The sequence below is a fragment of the Maniola hyperantus genome, chromosome 4 (genome assembly GCF_902806685.2).
Source record: "Maniola hyperantus chromosome 4, iAphHyp1.2, whole genome shotgun sequence".
NCBI classification, from domain to species: Eukaryota; Metazoa; Arthropoda; class Insecta; order Lepidoptera; family Nymphalidae; genus Maniola; species Maniola hyperantus.
This window is the reverse complement of record NC_048539.1, coordinates 2749355-2770684: the sequence shown is the minus strand read 5'-3', so window position 1 is coordinate 2770684 and position 21330 is coordinate 2749355. Positions and strand designations below refer to the sequence as shown.

General features: G+C 39.6%; 2 protein-coding genes and 1 long non-coding RNA gene across 5 annotated transcripts in view; 1 reads left to right on the top strand and 2 right to left on the bottom strand.

The window, feature by feature from the left end:
- The first annotated feature begins 175 nt into the window (after positions 1-175).
- Positions 176-6803, top strand: RpLP0 (ribosomal protein LP0). Its single transcript, XM_034985149.2, has 7 exons — positions 176-317; positions 498-586; positions 750-986; positions 2033-2189; positions 3171-3295; positions 5226-5462; positions 6081-6803. Exons 1-7 carry the CDS (start codon positions 194-196, stop codon positions 6219-6221), a joined length of 1110 nt encoding a protein of 369 aa, XP_034841040.2. The 5' UTR covers positions 176-193; the 3' UTR covers positions 6222-6803.
- Positions 6804-11826: 5023 nt separating this feature from the next.
- Positions 11827-21330, bottom strand: part of LOC138402250 (uncharacterized) — a 39922-nt gene continuing 30418 nt past the window's right edge. The window contains exon 2 of the long non-coding RNA XR_011236660.1: positions 11827-12732. This is a non-coding gene — a long non-coding RNA (uncharacterized lncRNA). The remainder of the gene's footprint in view (positions 12733-21330) is intronic.
- The window catches only part of gzl (godzilla E3 ubiquitin protein ligase), a 28102-nt gene continuing 18598 nt past the window's right edge, over positions 11827-21330 (bottom strand). For all 3 annotated transcript variants that reach the window (XM_069498130.1, XM_069498131.1, XM_034985144.2), the window contains 6 exons: positions 20936-21110; positions 20519-20682; positions 19159-19260; positions 18004-18044; positions 15878-16029; positions 11827-14025 (listed from right to left, as the gene is read on the bottom strand). In XM_069498130.1, coding sequence (XP_069354231.1) covers positions 13970-14025; positions 15878-16029; positions 18004-18044; positions 19159-19260; positions 20519-20682; positions 20936-21110 — 690 coding nt within the window. In that variant the 3' untranslated portion in view covers positions 11827-13969. The remainder of the gene's footprint in view (positions 14026-15877; positions 16030-18003; positions 18045-19158; positions 19261-20518; positions 20683-20935; positions 21111-21330) is intronic.

Genomic DNA, 21330 nt, shown 5'->3' with positions numbered 1-21330 from the left:
ATGTATAATTTTAAGACAATTTTGATAGATCTTTGTATAATTTTAAAAGTAAACTGTAATTTTGTGAAATTGGACCAAAATTAAAATATGTTTATTATGTACGAATTTATGGCCACCTTAAGTGAATAATTATCTGAAACAAACTTACTTATTTTCATTATTTAAGAATAAATAGTCAGCAACAGAGGTTCCGATGTTGCCGAATCGATTAATATCGATAACGATCAACGATATCGGTTTTGATATTTGTTTCGCATCACTACATTTCTTTTTGTCCCGCAGCGCGCACGTATTTGTGCGATTTGCGTTTTGTCTTGGTAAGATATTAAAATCAAAATAAATCTAACAATTCTATTCAGATCTCAAATCTATTTAACTTTTTGCTGCTAAGAAAGCGTCTTATATTTAAAAATCCACTTGTGTCCGACATTATTTGGTTTTGAACCTTTGGTATTTTGTGCGCTGACATGTCATTAAAAATGTGTTGTTATTTGCAGTCCTTAAATTTTTCGAAGTCCCTACACACAACAAGATGGGTAGGGAGGACAAGGCTACTTGGAAAACCAACTACTTCACCAAGATCATCGTAAGTTCAATTTTTTTTACATAACCTACAAACAGCAAGCAAGGAGAGCAAATGTTATAATTCCTCAATGTTCCTAGAACAAAACGCTTTAAAATTTATTGCTAACCCAATTCTTTGTTTGTAACGATGTTCTAGTCACTGAAAATGTTATAACTTTTTCTAGACACTTTTGGACGATTACCCAAAATGCTTCATCGTGGGTGCGGACAACGTGGGCTCTATGCAGATGCAGCAGATCCGCATCGCACTCCGTGGCACCAGCATCATCCTCATGGGCAAAAATACCATGATGCGCAAAGCCATCAAGGATCATCTGGAGACCAACCCTGCCCTTGAGAAGCTGTTGCCTCATATCAAGGGAAATGTTGGCTTTGTGTTCACCCGTGGAGACTTGGTTGAGGTGAGAATTGATATTGACTGAGATGTTTAAAGTGAGAGAGATAGAATAAAGTGGTTGTGCGATTGTGTTCAGAAATCCTTCATACAAGAAGTGTTACATAATATATTTGTCAACTAGCTGATGCCCGCAACTTCGTACACGTGGATTTAGGGAACTCTGCTTTTCCGGGATAAAAAGTAGCTTATGTCACTCGGCAGGTCTTAAACTATACCCATGCAAAAATCCGTTGCTTCATTGCCATTACTGGCATTACTGTGCATAGGTCTCTTCTCAGAACAAGATGGGGTTTAAATTTTTAACAATTTAATATTGATTAAAAGTTACTGATTTGACTAGTCAAATACCGGATCAATAAAATAGAAGATAGGTATATCCATTTGCAGCTATGCTAGGATTCTGTATACAGCATCATTGACATTTAACATTTGCAATCATTTATTTATATTGTCTGTTCTAATGACCAGGTGATTCAGCCTTGGTCACCTGGCTTCGCTTTCAGACTACATTAATTCTTTGAATTTATCCTAGTGTGACTGCTTATGATCTGACATTTGCACTGGCATTTCAAAGATACAGAATTTCAATGTATGTTTTGTAAATATTTGGCACCTTGGGACCCCAATGTCTATCGGTTGTACAAACTATTAGCCCTGCCCATTGCCACTTCAGCTTCGCAACCTGTTGAGCTATATCAGTTACTCTAGTTCTCCTACAGATCTCCTCATTTCTGATTTGATCACATAAAACTCCTACTTTTCTTCTCTGTACTGCGGTTTTGAATCAAAGAATTATTTTGTTCACACTATAATGACAAGTGTCATTTGACGTTTTTCGCAGTTTATTTTATACTAGCTAATGCCCCTGACTTCTACGTGGAGTTTGAGTTCTTTTTAATCCCATAGGAACTCTTTGGGGTATCCTAATCCTATATTCCTGTCCCCACGATGCAACCTATCTCTGTGCCAAAATATAATTCAACACTAACATACATCTCAAGTTTCAATGGAAGTTAGCAGTTTAAGAACACTGTTGTGTTGTATTGGCAGGTCCGTGACAAACTCCTGGAGAACAAGGTCCGTGCGCCCGCCAGGCCCGGAGCAATTGCCCCACTGGCTGTGGTCATTCCAGCGCACAACACTGGTCTAGGACCGGAGAAGACTGCCTTCTTCCAGGCTCTCTCTATTCCAACCAAGATTTCCAAGGGTAAGAAAGATAAAATTTCCTAACCAGATTCCCTACTAACTTAATATGTTCTTTGTAAAGGTAAAGTAGATGAAAGCCAGTCATTTTTCAAGTTATAACTGTAAAAAATGGTATTTGGCTTTCGGTCAAAAATGAAAAGTATGTGTTTCAGGAGTTTTGGAAATTCCACCTGCTCACTGATTTTCAAAACTTCCACTTGAAAGAAACTGGGTTGGATCTGCTAGTTTTAACATTCAGCTTTCTATGAGATAATTTTAATATTTCATTATAGTAATACCAGTTTTATAAGTTGAATCGCCGAAATAACATAACATAATGTCTGTTCTAATACCAGAAATTCATACCATGTTTTTCTGGTTTCGCTTCAGACTAAATAAAATTTCTTTAAATTTATCCTAGTGTGATTTGTTCATATATGAATATTGCACTGGCATTTTAAAGATACATCTTACATCAAAACTCAATTATTGATCATGCTATAAGTCCCGCAAATTGCTAATGCGCGTGGCCGCCATTTTAGTGACGTCAGCACTAGACTGAAGTTTCGAGCTGATGGTATGTTTTATTTCGGCTGACGTCAAAATGACGTCATTTCGATGTTAATTAGACATGGTTCAACCTAATAGCAATTTGCAGGACTTTCAGGATCAGGACAGGATTTGCTTTCATAATAATCAGGATTTTAAGATGTAGATAAATTGATGTTTTAGAGGCATCAATATAAATGACAAGATATGGTCAAGCGAACAAAATTTTTCACAGTTTTGGAACCAAATAAATCAGCGCCACCTCTTAGATACTAATGAAATCCCAGACGTCACTGAGGTTGCATTGGTGCTAAAGTACCACTGAGCATACAAAGTAATATATAAGTCAAGTTTAGAGGTCAATTTGGGATACATTGCCGACGCGCGTCACTTTGGGCGAGCGTTCTCCACAGGCCTTTGACATACTTTTGCTCTATAACACTTGAATTTCCAGGTACTATTGAAATCATCAACGACGTGCACATCCTGAAGCCCGGAGACAAGGTCGGCGCCTCGGAAGCCACTCTTCTCAACATGTTGAACATCTCTCCCTTCTCGTACGGTCTCGTTGTCAAGCAGGTATGTATATACACGTTGAATAAGTTCATGCTGATTCTTCTCGGTAGGAAAGGCATTCCGAACCAGTGCTAGATACATCCGACTATTCGAAAGTACTTGTAAAAGTTTATTTGAATAAAAAACATTTTTATTTTATTTATTTATTTATTTATACGGTACGTGGCCGAAAGTGATGAACATCGGTCTTTAAAATGACATTTCAGCTTTGTAGAGTGTTGTCTCTGCCACTCGTACCCATATGACCATGCTCTACAAATCTGCTGTCTCCTAAAGAACGATGTTCATCACTTTTGACCGCGTACTGTAAGTAGTAGTAAATGTGCATACATTTTGAGAACTCACTCGCCATTTTTGCTCTGTGTCAACTGTTATGTCAATAGTACGATTTTTGTCCTTAAGGGTGTGACCTTTTGACCAGGATTGTTGCGGATGCGAATATCCGTAACACCCCTGTTGTAGACATGGCAGTTGACAGTTGACACAGAGCAAAAATGGCGAGTGAGTTCTCAAAATGTATGCATTATAATATCCTTTAACTTGGGCGTTTAAAATGAGAGTTACCCAAAGAGTTGAGTACAGTCTACACTATTCTAGTGCATTCTGATAATTTACCTTTGGAATAGCAGTTTGCATGGCGTATCGTTTTGTTTATTCAGTACACATGCTGGTAATTGAAACTACATGCACACATCTATCTACCTAATGTATTTGCACATATTGTTGTAACCACATTTAAATGGGAGGCGATTCTCGCACGTTTCCGTTCGAGAAATCGTATGCATAATCGTATGCGTAATCGCAAGCAATAATCACCATAACATTATCGCATCAAAATGTTTACATAGAGGCAAGAACTAAATTCTCGCCTACGATTATGTCATACGAGATTCGTAAGGAAATTAGCACAAGGCGATAATTGCCTGCATCTGTTTAGACGGCGAAATTATAGTAAGAAGTTTCTAGCTTACGAGAATCTCGACTTGTGTAAACATGCTATTTTTTCATGTTCATACGAGTATCGTACAAATCGGTTCGAATCGCTTTGAGTGCGAGACTTGCCATTCGAGTTTAGTGATTCAATGTAAACATGTCGCATTTATCCTTCAAATTTTCAGTTAATGATAATATAAAGTTCATCGAACTATATAGGAACTTTGAATGTTTTTTTAAACATCTTTTTTTCCTTTTATTAAGTATTTCTTGTCTAAGAAGAGCAGATATAATTAAAACACCCTTGCGCACTGCACTCATGGTAGGAACTGACACAAAAACTCGAAATGAGATTATTGCTTAAAAATTTTGTCTACACGGACACAATCAATATTCCATGCGAGGAAGTTCTCACCAAAGTGGAAGGGCGATAATAGCATGATAGTTCTGAATGTTTAGACGAAGAAACTTTTTTTATCTTCTTTCGAAATCGCCCCTGTCAAAATGGGCCTTTAGTCAACAAACGCCGAATACGAGTGGCGTGCATAGGGTTAAAAGCCAGGGTAGGCGTAGTTACGAAGGTACAGTGCTCAGTAGGAAATATTAATTATCAAAATTTAGAAACAGAATTCTGCTTCGTAGACCGCGACAGGTCGAGATGGCAATCGGGGTATGAGGCGGGGGGACGTCCTGCACACCCGCACGTCACCTGCGCTTGCCAGCAGCGGGATGGCGCGGGGGCTGTGTGGGTGTGCGGGGTGTTCCCTCCCCGATTGCCTTCTCGGCGTGTCGCATGTGTGATGTTTCATTGGTCTCAACCACTATGAAACTCTTAAGTTAGGTTTTACTGACAGATATTGAAAAATGTTCTAGGCTAGGTCTACTAAGGTAAGCAGTGCTTTTATGCCTCTATGGTCTGCACGACTGCTTTTAATACAGTAAAAAAAATAAAGACGATTGTGTTTTTTCTATAGCAATAATAATAATTATTGTTTTATAGGTTTACGACTCTGGCACCATCTTCGCCCCGGCTATTCTGGACATCAAGCCGGAGGACCTCCGCGCCAAGTTCCAAGAGGGAGTGGCCAACGTGGCCGCACTCTCGCTGGCCATCGGCTACCCCACCGTGGCGTCCGTGCCGCACTCCATCGCCAACGGGTTCAAGAACCTGCTGGCCATCGCCGCCGCCACCGACGTCGAGTTCAAGGAGGCCACCACCATCAAGGAGTTCATCAAGGTATGTGGCCACTTGCTGGCCATGGCGACCACATCGTTGAACTGTGTACCTGCAAGCTTGTCCCTCAAACCCACCCAAGTTAATGGGATGCTCCCTGAATGTCAAACGATTGTTTTTATAGTCTGGCTCTGAGTTAAATACAAACCAAATAGATTATTTATCTGTGATTACGATTAGATACATTCCAGGCTGTGATAGGTGAGTGGTTAGGACGTCCGTCTTCTAATCGGAGGTTGGGTTTCAGTCCTGGGCACTCACCTCTAACTATTCAGAGTTATGTGCGTTTTAAGAAATTAAATATCACTTGCTTTAACGGTGAAGGAAAACATCGTGAGGAAACCTGCATGCCTGAGAGTTCTCCATAATGTTCTCAATGGTGTGTGAAGTTTACCAATCTGTACATGGCCAGCGTGGTAGACTATGGCCAAAACCCTTCTGACTCTGAGAGGAGACCTGTGCTCTGTAGTGAGCCGGTGATGGGTTGATCATGATAATGATGTACTTATTAAAATTATTAATGTAGTGGAACTTGAGTTCCACTACATTAATAATAACATCATATTATTATTATATTATGTTATGTATCATTCAGGTTTTTTATGTAATACTTATTTGCAGGACCCAAGCAAGTTCGCAGCTGTGGTGGCCGCGCCGGCCGCAGCCGCCGCGCCCGCCGCCGCCGCCGCCAAGGAGGAAGAGAAGCCCGAGAAGGAGGAAGACGAGAGCGACGACGACATGGGCTTCGGACTGTTCGACTAAGCCCATCGTCCAAACCTTGCCTGTCCAAACTATACGCTGTCTCTTATACTATACCTCGTATATCACCCGACTGTGGCGAAGCCCAAAAAGAGGGTTATGTGTTTGACCTGCGTGTATGTCATTTGCCAACAGGTCTGATTGCAGCCAAGCGTTGTTATGGCGAGCTTTAATGTCGAGGCAAAACAAAATAACCATTGAAAATGCGGCGTTGTATGCCTTTCTGCAAAACATTCTTCGGACAATATATCCATATCAGACTTCACCCGCTTCGATAGAGATTATTTAAAGATCATTTCTAAATCTTTACAACAACAAACATGCATTCCTCTTGTGTCACACTAGGACTCGAGCAATTTTTCCCGTTGTGTCACAGTGTTACTCATGACTCAACGGGAACAACCAGTCTCAATTGGTTTATCATATTCGCAGTAAAGAGAGGTACAAAAGGCAGAGTACAGTTTGGAAGGCAGTCATGTCATACGTGGATTTTCGCGATCGCCTTTGTAGTTGCACCGCCGGGTCTGGACACCCATGTGGCGGTCACTTGTACGGTGGAAGTGAATAAATCTACTTGAAAAATAATTTGCCTTTTATTTTTCCGTGAATTCCCCCGGATTTTTTTTATTAAGAATATTAGCCATGTTAAAAGACTGATATTCCCATTCCGTTCCCTTTCCTCTCCAACGCTTAGTTGGAGAGGAAAGGGAACGGAATTAGAACTTGCGCGTGGCCGCCATTTTAGTGACGTCAGCACTAGACAACGGTTCGAGCTGATGTTATATTATTATTTCGGCTGATGTCAAAACGACGTCATTCCGATGTTAATGAGACATGGTTCCAGCGCAATAGCAATTGCGGGACTTAAAGCGGCGGAGCCCCCCTATTATTATTATCACTGACATCTACCATCCACGGACAGTGAATCAGTCTTGGGGTCATGCAGCATACAGTAAGCGGCCGAAAGTAATGTACATCGACCTTTAGATAGCTTGTACAGCACTGTCGTCGTTGAGACCGACGAGTGACAACATATATTCAATGTACTCTGTGAGTGACAAAACTACGCTCTACAAAGCCGAAATGTCATTCTAGAGGCCAATGTACATTAGGTACTTATTCGGCCGCGTACTGTACATACGCGGCAGAAAATATTGTACATCGACCTTCAGAAAGAGATAGCGGTTTCGTAGAGCGTTGTCTATGTCAAAACGTCACAGAGTGACAGAACGCTCTACAAAGCCGAAATCTCATTCTAAAGGTCGATGTACAATATTTCTTGCCGGTTACTGTACATGCAATATTCCGCATACGCAAATGCGGAACATCTGTTTTAATTCATACACCCGCATTCGTATAAGGAGAATCTTACGGATGCGGATTCATTTTAGAAAAAGTAACGACAAGTAAAGAAAGTGGGCGGGGCCAGAGTGGCGCGTGCCTCGCGCGTTTGCTAGTTGATATCTTCGTTCTAGCAAGTGACCAATCAAAAAGTGTACAATGGTACCCAATAGGCGTGTTACGGATATTCGCATCCGCAAATGCGGAACACTCCCATTAATTCAGACATCCGCTTCCGCGGATGTGTTCTTCTAGTAATCCCATAATCCGCATCTGCAGCTTGGCATCCTGTACAACCAGTGGCGTGCAGGTCATAGAGGCATAAATGCACTGCTTACCCCAGTTGTAATAGCTTAATGCTTATTTTTCATTATAGCCTGCCAGTAAACAGGTTCCTACCAACTAATGCCTACACTGGCCTCAAACCCTGTGCACGCCACTGTGTACAACCCTGGTATGGCTGTGGCAACAAAACAAGGTCTAAATTCCCTCTGGAGAGATCTCTTTATATGTATCGATTTTATTGAAGTAGGTAAATTCAAAAGTACCCTGTCAAATGCCAGGAGATATGATAAAAAAGGAAGTAGGGGTTTATCTCTACATAGTATAAAATAAAGTCGCTTCTCGCGTGTATGTATGTATGAACGCGTAGATATTTAAAACTACGCAACGGATTTTAATGCGGTTTTCATCAATAGATAGAGTGATTCAAGAGGAAGGTTTATAGCTATAGGTTAATTCTCAAAAAATTAGAGATCCCTAGAGAAATTGAAGTAATGTGCATTAGTTTGGAAAAAAATCCTCTCATTTGAGAGTTTCCGAGGCAATGACACCACATTAGTATATACATTGCACCCATGCGAAGCCGGGGCGGGTCGCTAGTAAATTTTTTTTATTTTTTTTTTTATTTTTTTGTTTTTTTAAAAGAATATTAGCCATATTAAATGACTAATATTCCTCTTTCCTCTCCAACTAAGCGTCAAGCTTGTGCTAGGAGTAGGTACGACAATAGTGCAACGGGCGGGGTTTGAACCGTCGACCTTGCGGTTTTCAGTCCACTCCTTTACCGGTTGAGCTATTGAGGCTCTATAATATATATATAAATAATAAATCATCATCAAATAGAATATTTTATTGTGTTTGATCGTGTCCATGTGTAGGTACAACAAAAGAATATCTTACTCTACATCTCGCGTTATACTATACAACAGTTTCAAAATGAATTCCCTTGAGCCCTTAATCTGGTAATCGAGTCCATCGATTTTTTTTACAATGTAGGTGGTTTCTTTTAAACAGGTTAGAAAGTCACAAAGATAGAGAGATGGATGTTACAAATTAAAGATGCGTGCTTCACTTTAAAACTCAATTTACACTGAAAGGGAATGGAAGCGAATTTCTAAAATATCACATAGCATATTGACTTTTATCTCCACCTCTTAAAACACAAACTTCTTTCCCAAAGGAAAAAGTCGCCGGAATGCGCGGGAATTTTCTTTATCGGTACCAAAGATAATATATTAAACAAGTACAGATCGCTAACTCTCTATTTAAAATTGTAACTAGTTCAAGACTATTACTAGATGGCGTCACTTGGTTCGTATGAAATATATTTTTTATGGATTTGACGAAATATCATATTTTACTTGTCTGGTTCATCAAATTTATTTATATTTAGTAACAAAATACAAAATTTTCACAACATCACCATCGGAAAAAGTTAATTCTTAATTTTAATTATTGACTCATTGAACTTTACGATATCCATAGCATTTTGCTTTGGATAGCTGAAGTAGTATTACAAAATTCCAGTAGATGGCGTAACAAAATGACTTGTTACTTGAAAGTAAAATTATTATTTTGCCTTTGGATTGGTGACGGTTGAATTTGACGGTGTGTTACAATTTTCTGAGTGCTTTTATTTCTTTTCCCTATTTCGTTTGTGAATTGTTTCTGCTATATGGACTCCGAGATTCTGCTAACCCGATTACTTGTGCTTGCTCCTGGATTTTTGATGATGCCAAACTGCTGACCTACGCTTGATAGCGGACCCTTTGATGATTGCCTGTGATTTTGGATTTCGTTTATTATTTGAGTAAAATTTGAGTTGGCTCTAAATAAAATTGAGTTTCATCAGCTGTTCGATAGATGCCACTAAATAAATTCGATAACTCACATTTTAGCTTGCACAATAATGCCATCACACTATAAGGAGTTTACCTACAAGGTACCGGCGACTTAAAGGAGTTTTACGCAAGCTTTAAATGAATGTATGACGTTAGCGATCTTACTTGTATATATTATCTTTGTCGGTACCTAGGTGTTACGTGGTGGACATAGAAGTCAATATGCTATGTAATATTTAAGAAATTCGCTTCCATTCCCTTTCAGTGTAAATTGAGTCTAATGGTCCAAACACACTTATGCGACGCGGATAGTTTATGAAGCACTATTAAAAGCCATAGACCAAAATAAGAAGAAGCATAGTTTATGAATTATAGCTTTACTTTTCAAATATTTCGCAAGCTAGTTTGAACTTACGAGTAGGTCGGATTAATATAAATTAATGTAAGTAGTCGTCATTTTAAATGTTAGTATGATTATTACCTATAGTTATCACTTATCAATTTAGTAAGCGAAATCTAGCTTACAATTCAACCATACCGACACGCGTTTAAACTGATCGCATATTTGTTTGAACCGTACGCGCCGCACGCAACCAATAAATTAACATTAGCATAGTGCCTGATACGAGGGTAAATAGGAGTGTCAAAAAATAAAATACAAAATATGCTTTCAAGCTATATAAATATAAAATTAATGTATTAATATAATATGAAAGCTCAAAGCATTAATTTATAGTACCTACAGGTGTTTCTCTGTCACTCGCTTATCCGCACTCTCACTCGCATTTAGGCACCAATCGAGTGAGATTTTATCTTGGCCCAGACCAGTTGCCTAGCAGTTAAAGTAACTCACAGGTTTTCTGTTAAACTTTGACTGTCAACATTAACAAAAGCAGAACAAAATGAGATGGGTAGGTACTTGTTTGTTACTTACAACAAAAATAAATAAAACGGATTTTTCAACGTTAAATTCTCTGCGTGCGGTGCTTTCAGTATAAGAATATATATGCGATGGGCTCATTCCGTTTATCTAACCTAAAACGGTCATCGGTATACGGTCGGAAACGTGTGTCGCGTCTATCCCCCCGGAGGGGGTGGATTAACGGAATTTGTATATTATTTTTAGTCTGGACAGACGGACACATTTCCGAGTATTTTAGTGGCTGTTTGGAGGTCAACTTTAGTAATACGTATAGTTAGGCAATTCGGTAGTTTATTTTTTTAATACGATTGTCATTGGATACTATTCAATATACAAGTACAGTGGAAGCTCCGGCTTGATAAAAAATACCTATATTTTATAATTTATAACTAGAATTTAATCTATATTATTTATTATACATATTCTACACCATTATGTCTATTCTAAAAACTATACACAATAATTTTAGCAGTAATAGCCGGTTCACATTATTCCAGTAAGTCCAGTGCTATATGTCTACTAGAATGGTTCAAACATCTCTATATTTTTTTAATTTATTTTTTAATTCAGATACAAGTTAGCCCTTGACTGCAATCTCACCTGATGGTAAGTGATGATGCAGTCTAAAATGATAGCGGGCTAACCTGGAAGGGGTATGGCAGTTTTCGATATCAAAAGTGTCGAAACACAAAAAGCAAAAGTGACCTATAAATAATTGTCAATAGCAATTTGCGGGACTTATACAAAGTCCAAGATTCAAGATTCTTTATTTGCGGAAACATTTTTATACAGCATTTCTGAATTCTGTGCTTGTACAACTCACTGGCTTATAACTGGAATGATGTGAACGGGCCGTAACGTAATGCCTTCTTCTAATAATAGTTGACGATTAAATTTAAGTCTTGTCAGTCCTTTATGACAAAAACCGTATCTCCGAGTGTTAGTCGAAATATTGAAATAGGTCAGTAAGTATGGAAATGTTTGAAAATTAAAAAGCTTTAAGGTGATGAAAATTCAAATCTAGTACAGTACATGGCCAAAAGTGACGAACATCGATTTTTAGAAGGAGACAGCAGATTTGTAGAGCACTGTCTCGGTCGTTGAGGCCGACAAAGCGTCATATGGGTATGAGTGACAGAGACAACGCTCTACAAAGATGAAATGTCATTCTTAAGGCCGTGGTTCATCATTTTCGGCCGCGTACTGTACCCAAGAAAAGGACAAGTATAGCAGGTAAAGTAAAAAAGAGAACAAAGTAAAGAGATTATTTGTAGTAACTTTTCTTTATGTTTTATTTTATAGCTATTTTATTTGGGCAATCAAAAAAAGCAGTCCTTGTTTTGCAAATAAATCCAGATTTTTTCATTTTGTATATCAATTTTATAATTTTCGTTTAACCGTCAATATTAGCGCCTATTTGGTTAATCACAAATCTCTAAAATAGCAGCTGATTTTAAAAATCAATCTATGTAATAATCAAATATGCTCTATTTGCCATAGAATAGTACGGCTCGTTAGCTTTTAATTTTATTCGTTTTGCTCTATTTGTCAACAGCTGTCATGTCAAAAGTACGATTTTAGTCCTTCTGGGGGTAAACCGTTCTTTTGATATGACAGTTGACGCAGAGTAAATATGGCGAGTTCGTTCTCAAAATGTATGCATTATACAACACGGCATTACAGATTGATTGCTGTAAATTGACAAGTAGCTCTTTCTGTAGGGAAGTTTGACAAACGACAGCATTATTTTACAAACCAGTTAATTTCATCCAGTATGCACCATTGCTTTGCCAATTTTTTTGTTAACATGGCAAACAGAATCGAACTTTGAAAAATTGCATTGTAACTTATTCTATTCAATATAGGGATATATTTATATTTTTATACCCAGGGATGATGCCTACTAGTCAAATCAGCAACTTTTTATCAAACGTCAAAACGCTCGCTTAGTATGGGAGCCTGTATGAAATACACATATGTGACGTCATAAACATTTGACGTAATAAGACGTACACTTTTAGTTAAATCAATAATTTAAAATGGTTAGCAAACTAAAAACTAGCGGTAAACATGGATTTTACGAATTTAATAATTACAAAGAAATAATGCGAAAGTAATGTACATCGGCCTTTAGAATGACATTTCGGCTTTGTAGTGCGTTGTCTCTGTCACTCATATCTATATGACGTTTTGTCGGTCTCAACGACAGGGACAACGTTCTACAAATCTGCTATCTCCTTCTAAAGGTCGATGTACATTACTTTCGGCCGCGTACTGTAATTTATTCTTGACATAGGCATCATCTCCGTTAGTAATAGGATCTCGTTGGCATCCTTCGGGTACGGAACTCAAAAAATGGTAGTCTATGGATGATGACACTCAACCATAAAGCTAGAATGAAAAAAAAGCTGCTCGCCGAACATGCTCGATTAACAAAACGAGAATCTTCAGCGATATAAATGTTCCACTATAGTCGACGTATTTTAAACTGAGTCGTCGAGTTATCTGTCTGTTTCTCTCGCACTTACAGGTCGGAGGTAAGTGCGAGCGAAACAGACAGATAACTCGACGACTCAGTTTGAAATGTGTCGACTATAGATGCGGCACTTCATAGTACAGTATGCGGCCGAAAGTAATGTACATCGACCTTTAGATGGAGATAGCAGATTTGTAGAGCGTTGTCCCTGTCGTTGAGACCGACAGAACGTCATATAGGTATGAGTGACAGAGAACGCTCTACAAAGCCAAAATGTCAATCTAAAGGCCGATGTACATTACTTTCTGCCGCGAACTGTACATGTTCCAACGGACATCGGTTTCCGAACTCATAATCCGCTTACAAGTCAGTACCAATAATAGTTACCGTCATATTATGTAGTTATCAACAATTTATATTACACGTATGATAAATGATACACGCGTAATACATGATACATATGTGATACATGATACACGTGTGACACATGATACACATGTGATACATGAAACACGTGTGATGCATGGTACACGTGTGATACATGATACACGTGTGATACATGATACACGTGTGAAACATGAGGTACGTATGATACATGATACAATGCATACATTTTGAGATGCCGCTCGCCATTTTAGCTCTATGCGTCAACTGTCATGTCAAAAATACCATTTTAGTCCTTAATTTAAAAAGTGAACAGTATTTTTGACATGACACTTGACACAGCTAAAATGGCGAGTGGGATCTCAAAATATACGCACTATACGTCGAGTTACAGATGCACTCATGATACATGAACCACGTGTGATACATGATACACGTATGATACATGATTCACTAATGATACATGATACACGTATGATACATGATTCACTTATGATACACGTGCTCACGCAAACGCGTTTCGAGGCCCCGTGTTCGTTGCGGCAGGAAGCGCAGCCACACCTGTAAAACAACGAATAATATAAAAAACCGGCCAAGTGCGTGTCCGACTAGCGCACGAAGGGTTCCGTACCATTATCTATACAAACGAGGAAATTACACTGGAGTGTATGAACCCTCGAACGTTGGTGAGATGTTAAAATTCTTACTAGGCACAATTATCTTTTTTGTTATGGATGTAACGTTTAGGAGTCATTTCCAGCGTAAATGGCCGCTGAACCAAACAGCTGGCTGCAAGTTCGAAAAGAGAGACAAAGAGAGGAAGAGGGACAGGGAGAGAGGGGGGATATGGAGGGGATATCTATTAAAAGTATGCTATTTAAAAAAAGCATATTATACAGTGGAAGACTATGTAAATGATAAGAAAGCTTGGATTTGACTCGCTCCAGCAATGCACGGGGCTGCAATTGCTTGTACAGTATGGTATAATAATATTGTTAATTGATCACTTGAAAAGAGCAACCGACGAGTTTCTTGCTGGTTCTTCTCGGTAGGAACGGCATTGCGAACCAGTGGTAAAGTAAACTAGTTAACGATTCAAAAGCACTTTTAATAAGTCTACTTGAATAAAAATACAGTGGACCCCCGGTAATATTATGACAAACCGGATTATCGAATTTGTCGGATTATAGAGTACTGCCTAAGACCCCCTATAGTCCGGAATTTTTTAACAATCTTAGTACCTTGTAATCCGACAAATTACGATTTAAGCGGCCTAAAATATCACATTTTTCTTGAAATTGTTATTGTTTTATGCTTTCGATGCTGGGTTCGAATACGTAATACACAGCGAATAAGCAAAAAACAATGAACATACGCTAGACCGCAGGGCTATCTTCTTCAAACTTCAAATTCAAATTCAACAAGCACAATAGTGGTGGTGCGTACAAGTTATAAATTGTTCAATCATGCATTAGCGAAGATTGTCATGTCGGATTACCGGGGGTCCACTGTATATTCTGGTGTGGCGGCATAATAATGCCGTCTCTTGTCGCTGTGGTCGGTAGAGCGGTTGTGCTCTGGGGTACCCAGCGAATAGGGACTCTATGTCACGGCCTGTCAAGATGCAATAATAATAAAAGAAGATCACTTATGTTACGATCTACAGTAATTACTTATAATAAGACAAAACTGTGTGTGTGCAATAAAAAATACAAGTCTACCGATCATTGTTTCTGTGTGTACGACCCTCGCCTCACCCAGCCGAAAGAGCGTACACTTAAAAAATCTTCAATTGATGGAAAAAACATGGCATACAGCTGTGGGGCTGTACCAAAAAAAGTAACATCCAAATCATCCAACGGTTCCAAAACAAAGTACTCAGGAATATTGTAAATGCACCCTGGTACATCAGAAATGATGATATTCATAGGGACCTTCAAATTGAATACGTCCATAAAGTTATCACCAAATCTGCCAAAGCCCACGACTATAGGCTTCACCACCACGTTAACGTTGAAGCAATCCAGCTGCTTGACGTAACGGAGACAGTGAGAAGACTAAAAAGGACCAAACCTTTTGAGTTAGTGTATAGTGATTAGTGATAGTGTACATAGTGTAAGTGCTAAAAGAACACGTGAACAAAGTGTCATATCTCAAATCAAGAAAGACTAAGATGCGTCAGTGGACAATTTCTTAGTATATAAGATAATTTATAAGTTTAGGTTAAAATAAAATTACTTATTAGTCATACATTAGGCTAGATCGTAATATAATTGAGTAGCTAATTGGCACTCAACAATAAGGAAAAAAAAAAAAAAAAATTGTTTCTGTGTGTACGACCCTCGCCTCACCCAGCCGAAAGAGCGTACACTATTCTATTCTATGTCATGCGATAAAAAGAAAAGAGACATACCGATTTCGCCGTCCGTGTGCGTGGGAGTAGCGTTGATGGAGTGGTCGGAGCGCGCGCGCGGCGCCGAGCGGGCGCGGCGCGAGCGGCGCGGGCGGCGGCGGCGCTCCGGCTCCGCGGGCTGGATCAGAGCCTGCGTGTCTTGCGACTCAACACTGCAAATATACTATTAATTACCTACCAAATCCATACTAATATTTGTGGGAATGAGTGTAATATTTTATAATAAAACTAGCTGATCCCCGCGGCTTCGCCCGCGTAGATTTAGGTTTTTAAAGATCCCGTATAGCCTATGTCACTCAGGAATAATGTAGCTTTCTACTGGTGAAAGAATTTTTAAAATCGGTTCAGTAGTTCTAAAGATTACCCCCTACAAACAAACTTAACGACATTACCTCTTTATATAATACAACGGGCCGTGCAGCAGAAATCGTAATATTTTAATTTCGCCATAACTTCAAAACCAAACGTTAGATATTTATAAGATCTACAATTAATTAGAACATTTTATGGTTCTATCTTTTATAGTTTAGGCAGCGTACGCAAAATAAGTAACTTTTCTGGTTGATTTTTTACACCTTGTGTCCGAAAAACCCAAATATCTTACGGAACCCTATTTTTTTCCAAAATAAAATATAGCCTATGTTACTCGTGGATAATGTAGCTTTCGAATGGTGAAAGAATTTTTAAAATCGGTCCAGTAGTTTTTGAGCCTATTCAGTACAAACAAACAAACAAAGTTTTCCTCTTTATAATATTAGTGTAGAAAATGCCACAAGCAATTTTAGACTTGCCTTTACACAAGTTTAAAAAATGTGTTAAAAGTATGCTCCTAAAAAAAAGCATATTTATTATACAGTCGCAGACTATGTAAACGATAAAAAAGCTTGGATTTGACTCGCTCCAGCAATGCACGGGGCTGCAATGGCTTGTATAGTACGGTATAATAACATTGTAAATTGAAAAATTAAAAAGAGCAACCGCCGAGTTTCTTGCTGGTTCTTCTCGGTGGGAACGGCGTTCCAAACCAGTGGTAAATTAAAACTACCTGACTATTCATAAACACTTGTAAAAAGTTTACATAAATAAAAAAACATTCTATTCTATTCTATTCTATTATAAATGCGAAAATGTGTCTGCCTGTCTGTCTGATTTTGACGAAATTTGGTACAGAGGTAGCTTGCAACCCGGGGAAGGGTTGAACTTTTTATCCCGGAAAATTTAAGAGTTCCCACAGGATTTTTAAAAACCTACATCCACGCATACGAAGTCGCGGGTATCAGCTAGTAACAAATATTAACATTTACACAATAACAGTTTTATTTTATTTTATTATAATTTTTACCTTAAACAAACGAAATTCTTTTATTTATAGAAGAAAGTAACACTAAATAATAATGTAAAATAAAATAAAAATAATATCTATCCCGGCTGTACTCACGTGTCTAGTCGACGTTAGTCCGACTAGTTTCGAACCCATCCGGGGTTCACAGCCTTTTCACAGTTTTTTCAAGGGATCACAGCCGGGGCGCGTGCGCGAACTGACTCCCTTGAAAAAGGACCCCGGATGGGTTCGAAACTAGTCGGGCTAACGTCGACTAGACACGTGAGTACAGCCGGGATAGATATTATTTACAATGTAAATCACTCACGGTAGTTTAAACGCTAAAATAAAAATGTATAAAAATATTGTGATTTTTGAATAACTATGAAAGGAATGCTAGCTAAAATGATTTTTGAAATAATAAGTATAGATTTACCGAATTAAAAAAAAAAATCGCACTCGTGTTGTAAAAACTTATAAGTTATCTTTACTAGCATTGAAAGTGCACTTTTCGAGCAACTGTATTGAAAAATTATTAAATTTTAAATTTAAAATAACTTTATTGTTAATAGATTTACAGAGTGTAAGAATACAGGATACACTTAAAAAACAAAGGGCGACCTTATCACTAAAGTGATCTCTTCCAGGCAACCCATAACTTAAGAACTTATAGAACTGTAAGACGGGGAGTCGCAATGTAGCTATAAATATAATATATATTATATATTATAGCTATAAATATAATATATAATATATATTATAGCTATAAATATAATATATATTATTATTCAAGTATAACACTCACTTATTTTCAGTTTCGTCAGGTGCTTCCGAGGGCTGGGCTACCTGAAACAGTGAGTTATAAAGTAGTCACAATGAGGTTCAACCAAAATTTTACATTTTCATGAACAAAAGCGTTGTCGCTATTTTCAAAAAATCTAAATATATAAAAGGAAAAGGTGACTGACTGACTGACTGATCTATCAACGCACAGCTCAAACTACTGGACGGATCGGGCTGAAATTTGGCATGCAGATAGCTATTATGACGTAGGCATCCGCTAAGAAAGGATTCTTGAAAATTCAACCCCTAAGGGGGTGAAATAGGGGGTTGAAATTTGTGTAGTCCACGCGGACGAAGTCGCGAGCATAAGCTAGTTGGATAATATAATAATATTTACTACTTCCGTAACTTCGTTCCGCCTAACAGTCGATTCTAATTTTTTCTCTCCATAAGAACCATCCTCGTACTTCAAGAAATATTATAAAAAAAGAATTAGCGAAATCGGTTCAGCTGTTCTCGAGATTTGCGATCAGCAACACATTCAGCGATTTATTTTTATATATATAGATATCACGTAAAGGAAGCGTGATGACATATAGATCCCAGACATGCGTGGTGATTCGTTAACTCAGTGATAAACACTAACCCTCTAACAAATAAACCTGGAATAGCGGTGGAATAGTTATACTCTGTTTTGTCTTTTTCCTTCAAATGTCAAATTACTGATGACAGAGAAAGACAAAACAGAGTATAACTATTCCAACGCTATTCCAGGTTTATTTGTTAGAGGGTTAATGATAGCCATAAAACTCATTTAACATTGGTTGGTTCTACATTGCTGCTTCACTGAGTGATCCATACTAATATTATAAATGCGAAAGTGCGTCTGTCTGTCTGTCTGTCTGCTAGCCTTTCACGGCCCATCCGTTTAACCGATTTTGATGAAATTTAGTACAGAGATAGCTTGCATCCCGGGGAAGGACATAGGCTACTTTTTATCCCGGGAAATCAAAGAGTTCCCACGGGATTTTTGAAAACCTAAATCCACGCGGACGAAGTCGCGGGCATCATCTAGTATTGAAATAAGTTTTCGTAAAAAAATCTTCAATTGATGGAAAAAAATGTCCAGCAGTGGACGCCTATCGGTTGATAGTGATGATGATGAAAGGAAGCCTACCTCTGCGTCAGGGTCCGTGTTGTCGCGTCGCCCGCGCAGCCTAGATATGTACCGCGCGGCTCTCACGAAAGGGTTCTCCCGCTGCTCGTCGAAAGTGCCCCCCTGGAAACACAACTTGGTAAATTAAACAAAAAACAAAACCGGCCAAGTGCGAGTCAGGCTCACGCAACGAGGGGAACCCGTATTTCAGTCGTGTTTTTTCGACATTTTGCACGATAATTAAAAAACTATAATGCGTAAAACAAAATAGAAAAATGTTTTAGAATGCACAGGTGAAGCCCTTTCATATTATGATACCCCACTTGATATAGTTATCTTGGTTCGAAAATTGTAAATACTAATTATTAGTTTAGTTTATGACCACAATCTAATTTGTCTAATGTGTGTTGTAACCACAAATTCACGGCTTTCAGATTTTTCCCCTAATGCCAGCTATAAGACCCACCTTCTAGGTCAACGGGAAGTAGCCTGTAGGTTTCTTGACAGACCGACAGACAGACAGACAGACAACAAGGTGATAACCTATAAGGGTTCCGTTTTTCCTTTTGAGGTACGGAACTCTAAAAATTAAGATATCATCGCCGAAGGCGGCGGGTCTGCCACTAGGGGCTCCGTGTCATCGGAGTCACTTCGAGTGGTACGCTAAACGACATGACACTAGTACGGGTCAGTACTTGCGTGGAAGGCTGCGGGTCTGCCACTAGGGGCTCCGTGTCATCGGAGTCACTTCGAGTGGTACGCTAGACGACATGACACTAGTACGGGTCAGTACTTGCGTGGAAGGCTGCGGGTCTGCCACTAGGGGCTCCGTGTCATCGGAGTCACTTCGAGTGGTACGCTAGACGACATGACACTAGTACGGGTCAGTACTTACGTGGAAGGCGGCGGGTCTGCCACTAGGGGCTCCGTGTCATCGGAGTCACTTCGAGTGGTACGCTAGACGACATGACACTAGTACGGGTCAGTACCTGCGTGGAAGGCGGCGGGTCTGCCACTAGGGGCTCCGTGTCATCGGAGTCACTTCGAGTGGTACGCTAGACGACATGACACTAGTACGGGTCAGTACCTGCGTGGAAGGCGGCGGGTCTGCCACTAGGGGCTCCGTGTCATCGGAGTCACTTCGAGTGGTACGCTAGACGACATGACACTAGTACGGGTCAGTACCTGCGTGGAAGGCGGCGGGTCTGCCACTAGGGGCTCCGTGTCATCGGAGTCACTTCGAGTGGTACGCTAGACGACATGACACTAGTACGGGTCAGTACCTGCGTGGAAGGCGGCGGGTCTGCCACTAGGGGCTCCGTGTCATCGGAGTCACTTCGAGTGGTACGCTAGACGACATGACACTAGTACGGGTCAGTACCTGCGTGGAAGGCGGCGGGTCTGCCACTAGGGGCTCCGTGTCATCGGAGTCCGTGTCGGAGCGCGGCGCTCGACGCTCGCCTGCGGCTCGGACGCGTCTCTTGCACACGGGACACACGCGTCTGTTCTGCGTCAGCCACGGGTCGATGCATTTCATGTGATATGCTGGTGACAAGATGAAAACAGTAGTAAGGGTTACTGATTTATTCTGTCAACGGTCACAAAAATTGGTAACCTTTTTTTTGGTCAGCAGGGGTTAGGGGTCGGTAGACGTTAGAGGTCTAACGTATTGTGAGCGCAAGCCAACAAGCTCTGACGCTCCTGAAAGTTGAGACATATGGCGGTCTAATAGGGGTCGCAATTTACTGAACTTACGGGCGGGGATTTGGGGTCAGTAGGGGTTTGGGGTTATACGTACCATGAGCGCAGGGCAGCACGCGCAGTCTCTCGCCCTCCTGGTAGTCGTCGAGACATATGGCGCAAGTCTCGTAGGGGTCCCCCTTACTGAACTTGCAGGTGGGGATTTTCTTCAGCGACCGGTTGGGCAGGCGATGCCGTCGCGCCCGTCTCCGGTCGTTGAAGCATTTCACTATCTGAAATGTATACAATAATGCTTTTGAATTTTGAACTACTTTTTTTGGTTACTATAAACTAGTTGGGTTAGAATAGAAATAGTAATTAATCATTTTATTCAATTGAAAATCAAAAGTGCTTTTGAATCGTCAAGTAAATCAGACTTGCGTGTTGGTGGCATTCCGAACCCGTGGTAGATGCATTTGAAAAGTTTAATTGAATAAAAAATATTTTGATTTT

Coding starts and splice junctions, on each gene's coding strand:
- RpLP0 (XM_034985149.2), top strand. CDS start 194: ATGTTGCCGAATCGATTAATATCGATAACGATCAACGATATCGGTTTT. Junction 587..749: donor ACTACTTCACCAAGATCATC/GTAAGTTCAATT, acceptor AACTTTTTCTAG/ACACTTTTGGACGATTACCC. Junction 2,190..3,170: donor TCCAACCAAGATTTCCAAGG/GTAAGAAAGATA, acceptor TTGAATTTCCAG/GTACTATTGAAATCATCAAC.